This window comes from Neopelma chrysocephalum, unplaced genomic scaffold (assembly GCF_003984885.1).
Source record: "Neopelma chrysocephalum unplaced genomic scaffold, ASM398488v2 Primary Assembly neopelma1_132, whole genome shotgun sequence".
NCBI classification, from domain to species: Eukaryota; Metazoa; Chordata; class Aves; order Passeriformes; family Pipridae; genus Neopelma; species Neopelma chrysocephalum.
Genome location: NW_020897794.1, coordinates 2,036,186 through 2,051,646, shown reverse-complemented (window position 1 = coordinate 2,051,646; position 15,461 = coordinate 2,036,186). Strand labels below are relative to the sequence as shown.

The 15,461-nt window shown below is 47.4% G+C and overlaps 1 protein-coding gene across 5 annotated transcripts in view; it reads right to left on the bottom strand.

Annotated features, from left to right (window-relative positions):
- Positions 1-15,461, bottom strand: part of SGSM2 (small G protein signaling modulator 2) — a 40,145-nt gene that overhangs the window by 16,125 nt on the left and 8,559 nt on the right. For 3 of the 5 annotated variants that reach the window (XM_027698725.1, XM_027698727.1, XM_027698728.1), the window contains exons 3-10: positions 8,338-8,500; positions 6,240-6,401; positions 4,055-4,122; positions 3,420-3,565; positions 2,825-2,959; positions 2,221-2,345; positions 1,543-1,610; positions 389-552 (exon numbers count right to left, since the gene is read on the bottom strand). In XM_027698725.1, the coding sequence (XP_027554526.1) occupies positions 389-552; positions 1,543-1,610; positions 2,221-2,345; positions 2,825-2,959; positions 3,420-3,565; positions 4,055-4,122; positions 6,240-6,401; positions 8,338-8,500 (1,031 nt within the window). The remainder of the gene's footprint in view (positions 1-388; positions 553-1,542; positions 1,611-2,220; positions 2,346-2,824; positions 2,960-3,419; positions 3,566-4,054; positions 4,123-6,239; positions 6,402-8,337; positions 8,501-15,461) is intronic. The other 2 variants (XM_027698726.1, XM_027698729.1) reach the window with 1 other exon arrangement.

Below are 15,461 nucleotides of genomic sequence, written 5' to 3'. Positions count from 1 at the left end.
GAGAAAATGTAGAGTCACACACAGCGAGTGGTTCAGGGGCACGGAACATGATTTTCTGTGCACTGTAAACCAGCCCTTTCTTGTAATCCATGGGAGCTGGGCACCCCGAGCCTGTGGCAGCAGCTCTGCCCCAGTCCATCCCAGTCTTGTTCCCACCACCTGGCTGTGTTTTGGTACAACAGCAGATTGCAGTTCATTGCTCAGTGGGGCAATGAAGGTATGAACAATTTTTATAGACTATCTGTATAAGAATCAAATTTGACTACACGGAGTTATTTTGCCTCCCACTTTACTATAGAGCAGCTGGGAATGAATGCCCAGACCTTGTGGGTCAGGCACATTGGGACCAGCCCCACCTACTCCAACAGCCCACCAGAACAGACAGTACCTTGCCCTGTTGAGACCACAGTGGTGGCTCCAGCTGACCACGAGGCAGGAGACCATTCTCCAGGCAGGACAGGAAGGCCAGGAGGTGCCCTCCTTGGGGGAAGTGCAGTGGAGGCTTCTGAGTTCCATCCTGGCTCACCAAGACTAATGTCCATCTGCTTTCTGCTGCAAAGAAGGACAAGGGGAGTCCACACTGTTACACTAGAACCTCTATTTTCTGCTCTTACTTTCTAAATGAATTTTATTGGTGATCATCTCTAAGTAGTTCACTAAACCTCTGTAAGACACAGTGTGATCTAGGGATGATCTCAGCCCTTTAGTCCTAAAGAACCTCAAGATACAAGCAAGCTGTGACAGGTTTCCTGCAGTTGTCATCCTCTGTCAGCTGGGATTGCAGATTTTAACACTCATTCCCACACATCCATAACGAGTCAGAGGTGTTCCTGTCACTGAGAGAGAAAAAGACATAGTTCAACTGGCTCTCCTGCTTCTGTATTTTAAAGCAAAATATTTAAACTGTCTTCTAAAACAGACTCTTAGTTCAAGAAGTCCTTCAGTCCAATTGTAACTCAAATATGACTCCAAACAAAATTTCTAAATGTTCTGTGTCTCTGCTCTGTGATTCTGACTTGAGGCTCGTGGTCAGGAAAGCTGTGGGAGAGAAGTGGCACTCCAGATTCTCCCTCCCCTGAGCAGAATGGGCTCGTGAGCTCTGGGTGGTCCGAGGGTGACAGAGGGTGGCCTGGTCACACACATGCTCTTTCTACAGGCTGATGGTCCCACTGTAGACAAGGCTGACAGGGCTGCTTTCCCCCCCTTCCTTTTTTGAAATGCTCAGTGGATGGGGGTCTGTGCTTACAAGGCCAAAGCTTCCCTGTTTAACACCTGCCTCTGACAGCTTCCTGTAAGTGCAGTCCTGCACAGACATCCAGAAAAACCCAACACACAGAAAAACCAAAGCACAGAAATCAGTTGGCACTGGAGTGCTGGCACAGGAGCCTCACTGGACCCTTCAGTGAAGGCAGCTGAAGGTGAAAAAGCGTTTGTCTCTGTTCATAACAACCCCCTGAGGGGCACCACACAAACTGGCAGCAGCATTAATGTTCCCCTGGCAGGGAGGGCTCTGGGGACACAGGAGAGGAGGGTTGTGCTTACGTTGCTGATGGCAGTGGATGCAGACAATCTGGCTCAGTGGCACTATCAGGGCGTAGTCCCAGTAAACACTAAGAGGGAAGGAAAGTGCAGGAAACATTGGTTTTTTTCCATATTCATTAATGTGCTACGAAAAATACACATGAAGTTTTAGAATAAGAATGGTGTGGATTAAGCATCTGAGAGCATGGTTCTGGGGCTGAAGGAAGCATTCCCTGAGGAGACACACCTGCCTGGTGCAAGACTACCTGGCTTCCTACTGGAGCAAAATCCCAAATCCAATGAATAACTGATCTAAGGAAAGACAATGACATTGCAGGTCTCTCTTCTGAGGCTGAGATCAGCCACAGGTGCCAAGTGATTTGGGACCCTCTGAAAGGATGTACAAGAATTCTAATGATAGAAGGTTGTGTTGAGCCTTTTCTCCTGAACACGTGGAAGAGCAGGCCTTTGTTTTCCTTTAGAAAAGGCCTTATATCCAAATGCAGGACAGGACCCTTGGAAAGTTGCTTCATCTGTGACAAAACAGGAACAGAACCCAAGTTGTTCCAACACCTCAACTCAGGCACTATTCAGAAGCCCTTCCATTAAATCAGCCTTGCTACACTTATGTCATGGTGTCAAGTATACAAGGAATAAACACCATGAATGCTTCCCATCTTTCCTGAGTGTAAGGAATACCTTTTCTCCAGCTCTGAATCTCCAAGGGTTCCATTCATCAGCTGGTTTGGAGTCCATTTTAATGTCAAATTATCTGCTGACTGATGAAGGGAGAGATACCCAGGAATTGCTTCCAGGTCATCTTTCTGTTCACAGAAGCAACAAACAGACAACCCAGGTGACTAAAGTGCACAAAGTACCTCTAGAACTTTTATGTTCCAGTGTTCCTATGCCACATAAATTCCAGAGGTGTATTATCTGGGAACTGCCGAGGGAAACCTTAACAACAAAAGTACTGGTATTTAATATTACTACTAGAAAGAGGGGGAAATCCCAACAGAATCACTGGGTTTATGAAATACAGTCCAGTATGTTCATTCCTGCCTACAGGCCCACCTCACACCCACACTGGGCAGGCAGAGAAAGCTGCTGTCGTGTCCTGATCTCCCTCAGCACAGCAGAGTCAGGCAGGAGGGCAGCACTGCCCTGAGCCCCTGACAAGTCTGAGCTGTGCCCTCTCCCACCCCAACGACCTCTCAACCCCAGCCCCTGGCCCCGAGCTGCCCCTGGCCCCTGGCCCCGAGCTGCCCCTGGCCCCTGGCTGCCCCTGGCCGCCCCCACTCACCGGCTGCACCAGCACGTTGTTCTTGCCGTACAGGAGGTGTGTCCGCGAGTTCTGGTGCAGGGACTCCACGTACTCCCGGGCCGAGGCAGCAAAGGGATCCTCGGACGTGCTCCCGCTGGAATGGCGCTTCCGGATCTGGGACAGACAGACACACAGCCAGGGCGGGTCAGGGGACAGGGGTGGCTGTACTCGCAGGGCAGTAACCTGGGAACTGCACCATTCAGACCAACCTCCACAGAGTGGAACTTCTTGTGGAGCCAGAAGACTTTGCAGAGAAATCACCTGGACTCTTACTCAGCCCTGAGCACAGCAGCTCAGGATCTCTCATGAGTTACCTGGCCAGATCACAACTGTCAACAGCCACAGAACTTAGTGCTGGATCTCAAACTTTTCTACACTGAGATAAAGAGGACATTGGGGCCCAAATGGACTTCTAATCTGTGATAAAGGCTCCGTTACAGAACAGAAAGGTTGTTCCAGATTCAGATCTCTCCCTCGTGGGGTTGGTTTTGTTATCAACCTGCACCTTAACTCAGGAACAGTCACCCAGTAAATACCTACTCCCAGTAAATACCTACTCCCAGTAAATACCTACTCCCAGGGCTGGGCGCTTGGAGGGTGAGTCCTGGCGGCCGTGGATCCCCTGGATGCGGTGTCGCTGCACCAGCTCGTCGGCAGAGGGGTCTGTCCAGTAGTGATCAGCTGTCTTCAGCTTGGTGTACTCCAGAGCACAGGGACCAACTGGGAAAACAGCCAGGAGAGAGACCTGAGCCTGCTCACAAACACACAGTCCCATCCTGCTGCCTGAGCACTGAAGGTGGGATCTCCTTCTCCAGCCAAGTGAATATTATTGATCTCTGATCCTACAGGATCAGCCCATAATACAGACAACACATAGGTCCTGTTACCCAGGGCTGTGTCAAGGTACTCCTGTAGGCCACAACACCCTGCCACAGCAGCATTAGCAGTTACAATCTGCCAGCAAGCAGTCAGTAAAAAGCCATTCCCCTTCTGTTTTCTGATCCAACCAAAAATTAATAATAAAACCAGATAACTAGTCTGTACTGGGCTCGTAAGCAACAAAACAACATCTTCTGTGTGGCTCTGTCATAAATAGCTAAACTACATGTGAGAGATAAAAATCACCTCTTGTAACAGTGTTATAATACAAAATGTTTTAAGAAACAATTTATTTTCTTCAGCATAAGAAGTAACTTAGCAAGAACTCACCTAGAAGAGAAGCCAGTATTGGGCCACAAACAGGATCTGCGAGTAAAGCTTCTTTCTCATAATATTTACTAGGAATGAAAGACCAGAGCCCAATTAAAAGTTGGGTTTGCAGCTAAAGAAGCCTTTTACAACAGTGTGTCCTGAACTGTGTTTAAAGATCATTAAAACATGTTGTAAGAATGCTATGGAGAAATTAACTCAGTTTATTTTAGACATTTGCTTTAGAAGCAGATAATTCCCTAAACTATATCAATAACTGACTAGATCTCCATGGAGCATAAAAGGAGCCTGGAACCACTAATTCAATAAACCTACACCCCAGATTTCTCCCTTTAACCAGCTGACCACCATCCCTCCTTTGGATGCACATTCTGCCCGTGATCAGCTGTGATAATCCCAGGCAAGTCACCTCCTCTCAATATGCTCATTCTGCCTCATCTATTTTTTAACTGAGCTCTGGAGAGGCAGGAGCCTGCCTTGTGCTCAGTGTGTTTATCCAATATATTTGATCTGGGGCTTTGGGCACTGTTGCAATATGGAGACAAACAATAACCCTCTGCAAGCAATTTTGTCCATTTTCCACAGAGACAAAACAATCCACACATTCTTAAACACCTCCCTCATCTGTGAGGAATCACCTCGAAACACTGTCAAGAACAATGAACTGCTACAAACAGCAGCTCCTGCAGTGACCCCAAAGTCTTGCCATTCCAGCAGGCAAAGCTGCCCTACAAAACCACACAGCCAAAAAATCCAAACCCCCACATTTCTGGGATGCCACTGCCCTCTGTGGTCTGTTCACTAGGTGGGGCTCAAACTCTAAAGCACCTGCTCCTCCTCCAGGACAGAACAGCTGAAGGATGTGAACATGGAGCACTGGAGCAGTAATGTCAAAAATGCATGGCAACAAGCCTTAGGGAGAGGTTTGTTCTGTTCACCAAATCAGGTTCTCAAAATCACATCCCTGCAATTAAGGACCTGATCCTAACTCATCTAAAGGATGGGGAAGGCAGCAAGGTGAACACCTCCAGCACACAGCAATGGAAAAATTGAGAGCAAACTCTCTTAACTGGTGGATTACATGGAAAAGAAATTAAAAAAACCTTGTGCCCATGTACCCACAGCCACTGAGACAGCAACTGAAATGCTTTCATTAACTCTGGCTCTGCAACACAGCCAAGCCTCCCTCTGCCTCTGCTGCACACAGCTCATAAACCAAGCTGGTGTTACATGTCCCAGAGCAACAGTTTGCTTCAACAGCACAAAAACCTTTCTTCCATTCTCTTGCTTTTTAGTGGGAAGATACATCATGAAAGTAAAGCTGATGACAAGGAAAACAGTAATGCAAAGTTGGAAAACACTGTAAAAATAAGTTGCTCTGCCCTGGCTCTTGTCCTTGTTCAGACCCCTGGGCTTTGATGGGCAGGAATGTGTCCCCCAGTGTGCAGGGACAAACTGCAGTGGCAGCAGATACACACACACCTTTCTGGGACCACACCAAGCTTTAGGGTCCCTCCCTTTATCTTTTTATGGGAAATTGTCCCCAGTGTGCCCCATAAGTGTTCTGTATCATCAGTTATGGGAGGGCAGGAAGGGTAAGAGTTAAGAGCCACCCCTTGGGAAACCACAGCTGATCCTGAGCAGCAGGAAGCAATGACAGAACAGAGAGAACTTGTCTTTTCCTCTTAAGGAGTCCCTGTGGAATACATCCATAAAGCATTGATGCTCTTCTCTGGTTTTGCAAGGGAAGATTCATTTTACACAGAGCTTGACTTTTCTAAAAAGGAAACATGATTCAAAGAGCCTGTTTTCACAACCCTAAGGTTTTATGTCATTAACTCTTCCTGTTTTAATTTTCCCTTCTTTCATCTACAAAGAGCATTTTCCTCCCTGACATCCTAAAGCTCCAAAGGATTATTTTCAACTCATGACCTATTAGAAGACATTCCTATTCCACTAAGATCTAGGTCCCATTAAAATCTGGGCACCTAATATACTTGAAATTAGGGTTTCCAGCTGATTTCTGGAAAGCTGAATGTCTGCTAACAGTTTTTGTAAGCCTGAAACACCGTCATTGATTAAAAACAAAAGCACATTTTTTTTCTAAATGTCTGTGCAACTGGTTTTCATCTGACCAGAACTCTGCATCAGCCCAACAAATCCCTGTTTCTGCTTCTTTTCTTACCTGCAGTTGTCCACAATGTACTGCACGATCTTGTCGAGCACCTTCTCGATCAGGGCTGTCCGAACCCAGATGTGTTTGATGGCCTGAGGGCTCAGCACAGGGGTTTTGCTCGTGGTTGATCCCTGCCTCTTGAGGGGTTCCTGCCCACTGGGCTGGATTTTCCTGCAGAAGGTGATAAAGTAAAAGTAGTCAGAATTCCGACTGCTCTTCTCCCAGAGAGCTCTGCCCGTGGGGAGGGGCTGGAACACACCCTGTGTGTCTGACCAGTGCAGGTCTGTACACAGCTGTCTGCACCCCTGGGGTGTGCAGCTCTAGTCAGACACCACCAGGGATCTGCTGAAAATCATGGCTCCGAGGATCCAGGATGCCTCAGGTCTGAGTTATTTACAGGAGGAATCTGTAAAGATTATCCAGTTCACAGGGACAGGTTCCTGCTACACAGCACTGCACATTGCCTTGGCTCTCTGCACTGGGCTGAGAGGGGAACAGCAACCCTCTTCACCTCTTTCCCAGAAAACTTTCCCCTTAAAATAGCAAAAAGTTCAGTTTTGACTCAATGAGGAAAGAAAATGTGACATCCTGATACAATCTGCAGAGGAAAACCCATGTTCTCAAACGATGCTGTTCTTTGCCAGCACTCAGGTTCCCTTTCAGGAAACTGTTCAGTTACAAAGAGTAAATACGTTCATTTGGGGCTCTTTGGGGTGAGATCTGTAACTCCTCTCTGCATTTACACGGTCCCCAGTCCTCCAGGAGGCCAGGACAGCACCTCTACAAGGCAAGAAACACACAACAGCCCTGACAGCTGAGCAATTCCACTGTTGAGCTGCATCCTAACCAGGGGCTTTCCTGAGCCACAGCCTCGGGAGCAGCGAGGCAGCTCAGCCCTGCTGTCCCATTTCACACACCCAGCAGAGCGAGTCCACCCCCTGCAGACCTCCCATTAGTCTCTTCACTGGGCACATTTTCCACAGCACTTAAATTTTGTGGCTGTTAATAGTTGAAAACCGCAAAATTCCAAGAGAAACCACAGAATTTAAGTCATTTGCTCCCTTTTGTCAGAGGACACAGCCAAAGAGCTCCAGTAGTTAAGAGGGGGATTTGGGTGGGCTCGTAACCAGGAGAGGTTGCTGAATTTTCAACAGAAAGCATCCTTCTTCCAAATATTTCAAGAAATAAAATTAATAAAATGCCAGTCTGTATCAGTAGGCACACAATTTAAATATATCAAAAATAGGTACATACCTGCTAAAAGCTACATAACAAACCCTGATAACTACAAGTCTAATAAAGATAAATGCCAGAAAATGACACAGAAATATAAATGCTAATTTAAACAGCTGTCAATAATTGAAGACTTCAACAGAGCAAGAAGTTAAGCTCTCTTGGCAAAGCCCTTCTTACAGCAAGTTGATCAGAGGCTAAAAGTTCCTGTGCTGTACAAAGAGCTCTCAGGGCTCAGCAGTGCCTACAAACAGAAACAAAAACAGTCCTGTCCTCAGCTTACACTCCTCCCACAGGCTCAGGCACTGTGACTCCATTAGCTTTAGAACCACATGGAAAATTTTAATTGCACTACTCACCAGCACCAAGAAATTTAAGACTTTCTGTAATCTCTAGTCCTTGACTCCAGGACAAATTCTGTTGTGCTCAAGTCCAGTATGTACTTAACAGCTTTCCTATATCATCCTTCCTCCCATCAGTTTTGTATCCATTAACTGAACTATTCCTACCATGATACCCACAAATCTGTCAGTGCTTTGACAGAAGCATGCCAAAACAGCTCTGCCACCAAGTCTGTTCTTTGGTTCCTCCTTCCACCCACTCCCTTCCCACCAAGCTGGTCCCCCACACCCCGGCTGTGAGCCCTCTGAAATCAGCAGCAATTAGTCACTTGTGGTGCTGTGTGTGGGCTGGACGTGCTGGACTGAGCAGCACAATGAAGCACCAAAGGCCCAGTTCCCCACCTCTGGCCCTTTGCTTGATCAAACACAACCATCTGCCACCAAGGAGACACGTGGGCCCTGAATTCCCCGAGCAGTCACACACACACACACACACTGCAGGAACTCTGCTGACAAACAGACCTCGGCCTCACCTGCTCTCCACCTGCTGCTGCAGCTCCTGCACCTTCTTGCACAGGTCCCCAGCGATGGGACAGGTCTTGCCCACCTTGGTGAAGAGCGCGGCCACCTTGTCGGAGCGCAGGAAGCCGGCGGCCCTGCGCCTCAGCATGTGCAGCAGGCACGCCTCCACCACCCCTGTGGGACAGACACAGTCAGGGGGACAGGCAGGCACAGGGCACTCCAAATCACACCATGCCAGCACGTGTCTAACCTGCAACTGCAGGCACCTTGTAAGGTACAGGTAATGGCAGTACAAAAACAAACTGAAATATCCCGGCAATGTCACCCCGCTGTGCACATCACAGGCTCACAGAACCACACTGCAACACACCCTGATGGCACCAGCAAAGCACTGCACTGCACTATTGCAGCCTTGCAAGACTGCAGCAGAAATCTATCCAGCTCTAGTGTAACTTGCTGCAGGAAAGAGAAACAAAAGAAATACAGATTAAAAAAAAAACAAACAACAAACCAAAACAAAAAATAAGCCTTCCCTGTCTATCGGCTTTTAAAGTGAGACTGCAGATGACTCACACAGCCAACACTGCCCATAGGAAGGGGTGGAGGATTCATTCACAGGGAAGAGAGGAGCCAGCTGTAGTGCCAGGTGTGCCCACGCAGCAGGGCAGCCCTCACAGGGGCTGTGGGAGCACCCAGCTCTCCTGCACTGCCTGACAGCAGGGCAGCCCCGGGGGAAAACACAGCTCCAATTGCACATGAAATGTTCCTCACAGCAACACATGCCTCTCCATCTGCTCGGGTACTCCCTGCCTCTCACCCAGCACTCAGTGGCTCATTTTGAGAAAAGGCAGCTTTTTGTTGTTGCGCTTTACGCCCAACACTGTCAGGTGCTGAGCACTTCTTGAGGACTCCTCTCCTCATTGTACTTGAAGGCTCCTAATCCCGCAACACTTGAATGCCTGCATCTGAAAAACCCCTGTCTGCACTGCTCAGGCCCTGGAACTAACCCCAGTGCCAGGCCAGGCTGAAGGGCACACAGCAACACCTCCTGCCCAGAGGGTCCTGCCCGGGCTGAAGCCAGAGGAGCAGCACAAAGCAGACCCTCTGAGATGCCAGAACAGGGCAGTGCCAGTGGCCTCAGCTTGGGCAGAGTCCTGTTCTCCCTGGACAGGAGCTCGATGGCATCAGACACAGCCACTGAGCAGCAGATCTAACACTGCCTGGGGATGGAACAGCCTGGGACAGAACAGCACTGCCTGGGGATGGCAGCATGGGACCTTCTGCACATCACAGTCCTACCTCCTCTCCAGCAACAGTCACAACAGCTCTTAACCCAGCAGCTGTTCTGCTCTGCCTTTCAGTCAGAAACAAAGAATAAGGAAAAAGAGAAGAGGCTTTCCACATGCCCGGAGCAATGTAGCAACAGTTGGTTCCAAACCCTAAATGAGGCAACCTGCCTTTAAAAATAACTGCAAAGAAGTGCATTGTTGTTGCTTAGGAAACAGGGTCTCTTCCTACCTCCACTGCTTTTTTTTTATTTCTTTAAAACAATAAAATATTAATGAAACAAATTCAGTGAAAAGCACAGCAGGCACAGCTTTAATTATTAATAAATGCTGCAGCTGCCACTGAGGGCAATTTCCACAGTGACTGTCTCTAAAGCCCCAATATTTAATTAGTGCATTGTGACATTTCTCATCACAAGGACTTGGGTAACATCAGTCCCCAACTGCCCGTAGCACACGTGCAGGGATTTTTTGTGAGGGGAGAGACACTGGACTTCACTGCTGGATTGCCTCAAAATGTGTGTTCCACAGCATGAGAGACTAATGCATGTCCAGTTCTAGGTGTAAGGCACCCTCAGAGCAGGGTGCAGGTTACAGCCCTGCTGCTGTGACCCTCGGGACTTTACACTGACATCTGACTGGGTCTGAACACGCTTTTGAACACATCCTGCCTTGTATCCAGTCAACTACAAAACACCCAAGGAGGGCAGCACATCTTTGCCACAGAGGTGCCACCCCAGCCCAGCCCAGGGGACTGTGGGGATGTCCCCCTGGCAGCACAGGACAGCAGGAAGGCATCTCTCCAGCACAGTGAGCAGCACGGGAGTGGCACAGCACAGCAGCCAGGGCCAGGCTGCCTGGCAGAGCCCACAGGGCTTTCCCTTGGCTCTGTGTCCAAGGCAGGCACTGAGCTCGCTGCACCTTGCCAGCACTGCCCACAGCCAAGCTCGGCTGGAAAGCAAACTCAACACATCCTGAACACACTGGGAGAAGAGTCACCTCGAGCTGCAGAATCTTTTAAAAGGCAGGAGAGGACCTTGGCAATGGTGCTTTTTGATAAACCAAAACCAGGCAATCCCCTGGAGTCCCAAAGTGCAAAGCTCAGCTTGCTGCCTAAAGAGATAACACACAAACCCTCCCAGGGGTCGTACCTGTGGGACAGGGAAATGAAGTTATTTACCTACTTCAAAGAAAATGAACCATTTTCCCCTCTTTGGAATCTGACACTCTAAAAAGACATTAACTGGCACCAGAAAGGCACCAACAGGTGGTTTGTGTACACACAGGTTGTTTGCACACACACACACACGCTGTTGGATACAGGGGTGTGCACACAGGTCAGTAACCAGTGTGAGCTCTCTGGGCACAGCCCAGTGTGATCTGAGCCTGCCTACAGTCACTGCACCTACAACAAACACAGCCAAAAACTCACCACGGGAAGAGGCAGCAACTCATTCCACAGGGATGGGAAGAGCAGCACTGCACTGGGAATAAACCAGCACAGCTCAGGTAATTCCCTTGTATGGTTCCACTGACAGCAGCCATCTAAAAACCCATTAACTCCAGCCAGTTTGGAGGAACATTCCCTGCAGTATCCACTGCTGAATTTAATTAAGTGCAGATATATTATCGATTTACAGTTCAAATAATCATGGTGCCCACCAAGCTTTGGAAAATGTCCCTTTTTTATGACTTCACCACGGCTACTTCTCGCAGAGTCAGGTGAACAGGTTCGGTTTTCTCCTTTTTTGCCTCTAGGAAAATCTTGACGTGACTTAATGGAGTGTGAAATGAGAGCTCTGAGGCTGGAAGGGTGGTGAGCAGAGAAAAGAAGGCCTGTGGAAGGACAATTTATGGGGTATATTTAGCAGATGAGATTTTCCTTAGACAGGAAGAAATATTGCGGCTAAATACCTTGTTTTCATGGAAACTGTGCACAGGGAATCGAACTCATGAGGCTGAAGAAATTAAGAACAAGTGAAAAGAGGAGGATGATGAAGACATGAGATGCTCACGATCTCCAGCTGCTGTTGCTTTACCCAGATAACCCCAGCTCTGCCCAGTCTGAGGGCAGTGTCACTGCCCAGTTCCAGCTGTGTCACTGGGAACAGGGGAGACTCAGCTGTACCTGTGTGTCAGCCCAGCCCCAAAGGACTGCAGAGACACCCAGATGTGTCACCAGATGTGAGAGCTCCTTTGCCCTCATTCACCTGCTCCTGTTCGGTCCTGCCACATAACATCCCACGTTCAGTCATTCCCCAGAAAATAAGAAAGTCTCTAAATGGACAATCCTCACTTCTAAAGATAGCTCTGGCCAGGAAACATCAGGGCTGGAAGCTGGTGACTGCTCCCCTTTAAAATCCTGACCATTAAGCTCCAAGGATCTCAATAACCTTCAGGAAATGGAAGCGTTTCCATTAAACACTGTTAAGGGTAAATCAAAATTACTGAGCTTCCTCTAAGTATTGAATAGGATCCAATTAATGGCCCAGGATTAAAGCAAAAAAGTTAGCAGAGTTCTCTAAAAAGCACGACAGATTATGTTTCACTTCTCAGACTAAAGACACGTGCAGCTAAAAAACTGCTTCATTTCACATCAAAGCTGGTATTCACTCTCTCTTTCTCTTCTCCCCTCTACAGAACACCACTCATTACTTTAAGCATCATCTTTGGAGCACAATCAAAAACCTTTTAAATTTGTGTGAAAAAATATTTGCCTCCCCCTGATTATGATCATCTCTGGCACTCTCTTTGGGCTAATGTGTTTATCAAGTGAGGTAGAATCTCTGTACACTGGTTTTTAAGCATTATTCATCACCAAAAATGTTTGTTTTCCAAATAGGAGGAGTAATATAGTGAGGGTTGTGTTTTGTTTGTGAGAGACTTGCATTTCCATAGCAGATTAACCACATTTTTTTAAAATATCCATGCTGAGGTTAGAAAGCCAAAGAATTAAGATGATAAATGTCAGGATGAATAATGGTTATTTACATCTGTTTCTACAGAAGTTACATTTCTGTGAGCTAAGGAAAAAAAGGAGAGAAAACTGAATTTTCTGTCAAATCTATGAGCATGGTGCTATTTAGAAAGCCCCAAGAGAATCACCTAAAAACCCCAAAGCATAAGACATCTCTTCCTAATGGGGTTGATTTTCAGAAGAAGCGGAAAGCTGCCACTCCAACTGAAAATGGAGGGAACAGCTCGTTGTGTGGACACTCAGGTCACTCCATAAATGAGGTCCAGAACAGCTCCATGTCAACCTCCAGTTCCTTTCATCTGTCAACACTCTGGTGCCATATTTTAAACAGGAGGCAGGAAAAGGGCTTCTATCAGGAATTTACTTCTTGCCCTAAAAACCAACAGTTTCCCACATTGCTGCCTTCCACAATTTTCCTGCAAGTTGTGGCTGTTGGATATTCTTCTGAAAGCTGCACCCTCTTGAGGCAAGCCACTGGATAAGGATCTGTGGGTAAGAAATGTACTCAAGAGACACATTTCTATTCCCCAGCTGGTTTTATTTTCCTGTCATGAACTTTAATCCAGCCTTGTAATTTATGGCCACGAAGGAGAGGATTTCTGACTCATGATTTTTCATGGCCTGGGGCTGTCAATCGTGACGTTGGGTGACTCTGATCATTGCCTGGATTTCAGGTCCTGAACGAGAACAGAACATGAGCTCCAGCATCATGCAGTCATGGGTTCCTAATTAGATCTTCTCTTTCAAACACAATTAACTCTGTGCAAAATGGGATAACAAGTCATCATAGGACCAATGAAGGCAACGGTCGCACAACTGACACGTTGTTGTGGTTAACCCTTGTGTCTGTGGGCAGTGAGGGCTGTTAACCAGCACTCCTGCAGCTCACACATCAATCCACCCCCAAAACACCTCCAGGAGTCACCAGCCATATTCATGCTCAAAGGATTCCCAATTTTCCACTGCCAGCTTTGACAGAGACTCACCCGTGACTTCAGCCGATGCTCTTTGTCTGTGTTCCTACAAACACTTACAGGCCCTGAAGATCCCAGCTGAGCACCTGCTCCACAAAATGCAGCCACACAATTGCTTTCCTACTGCCTCCCACCTCCAGAACGAGTGGAGTACTCATCTGCTTTAGGAAGCTGGGGAGTCACTGTTAAACTGTTGGACAGAAAGTCCAATCTTAGTGTTTTGCACTTTAACTGCAATCCTGTTATACACTCAATTGGTGCTTAAGTGTGAAGAGGACCCAAGAGCATGTTCTGTTTCTCAGAACACACCAGTCCTTTTGCTGTGAACAGATCCTGACTGACTCAGAGCTATTCCAAATAACAACTCCCTCTACTTATTTTCCAAGAAGGAAGCATCTTACACCGATGATCATCCAGGCGTAAGTGCCCCAGGGCTTGTGAAAGGAAACTGCAATGGATGGCCCACACATCAGCTCTTGTCTTGAGTGTGGAACTAAAGCCTGAAGCACAGACATCTCAGAAGCACTTGTGGGTGACAGTTGTCCTCACTCTGCTTCCAAGAACAACAAATGCTTGTGCAGTCCTCATGTACACAGACACTGTAGGAGCTTCAGAGCAAGAGCACCAACATGAGACCAATAATGCCAGCTCAGGAGTGTTTCATCCTCAGCCTGGAGTCCAGCTCTGACCCACCACAACCTGGCCCAAGTCAAGACCACATTTGAGTCTCACTGACTGAAGGAAACACAGGGAAGCTGAAGGAGCTGCTGCACAACTGACAGGAGCACAGGAGAGAAACTGCACTGAGGAGAAGTAGGACGATAATATTCACCTACTACCTGGCACATTGTGCTCATAGATGTGGAAGTCACCCCCAAAGGAAAGGATGGACCCTGCAGAGCTGTCCAGGGCACTCACAGCACGGGTAGCTGCTCCCAGAGCAGACTGGACTGGCAGCTGGGCAAGTCACCCACTCCCATCCCGAGGGACACGTGCCCTGCAGACCTGCCATCCTCAAGGAAGGTTTACAAGAAGCCCCAAGCACAACATTAAATACAGTTCTGCAGCTCAAAATCACAACTGGCCTTCTCAGTTCAGCCACAAAGGGATTCTGTACATTTTAATTAGAGGGTTTAATTACTGGCAGCAGATTTATTATTCAGGCCAAAAAAAGCTTTTAGTGCAGTTCATCCCTTCCTTAATTTGAATTGAAATCTGATTGAAAAGCCAAGTTCTGCATGTTTGACAATGCCCAAGTTACTGTTTTCACTCATGTTTAGTGCCAACCTTCCCCCAAGTAAGTACAATCCCTTTGCCAAGCAGGCATGCTGGATTTACATCTAAACAACATATATTTTGATTGTAACACATCCAAGCCCTCAATAAGCCACCTAAAGTGTATGGCAATTAGCATACAGCATGGGAATTCAGGATTATTTCATTTAATGCACTCAAAATATTTATTCAAAGACAACAAAACTACGAGACTCATTTCAAACTATACATTAAAAACATAAAGACTGTCATTCAGGTAACAGTGTCTTGGACATTCAGGAATAAAGCACGTTCCAGTGCATTTGCTGTATGAAGCTGACTTAAGTTTTTTAATTGCTTAAAGCAGCACGTTACTGTCAGACCTGAAGATGGACAACTACACAGAAAAGGCTCAGCAAAGTGCAGGGAGTTTTTGGATGAATACAGCAAGTGTAATGCACTGAACTGGAAACCCTGTAAATATACTTCAGGTAGCTGGAGAGACAGAGAAAAGCTTCCTTTTTCTTCCCCCTTCCCTCAGAAGTGCAGAAGCTGGGAAGGGGTGGTGTTCCCAGCGAGGACACCTCCAGCCATGGAAGCTTTGGGCACTGGGGGAGCAGGAGGAGGGCTCAGCTTTGGGCACT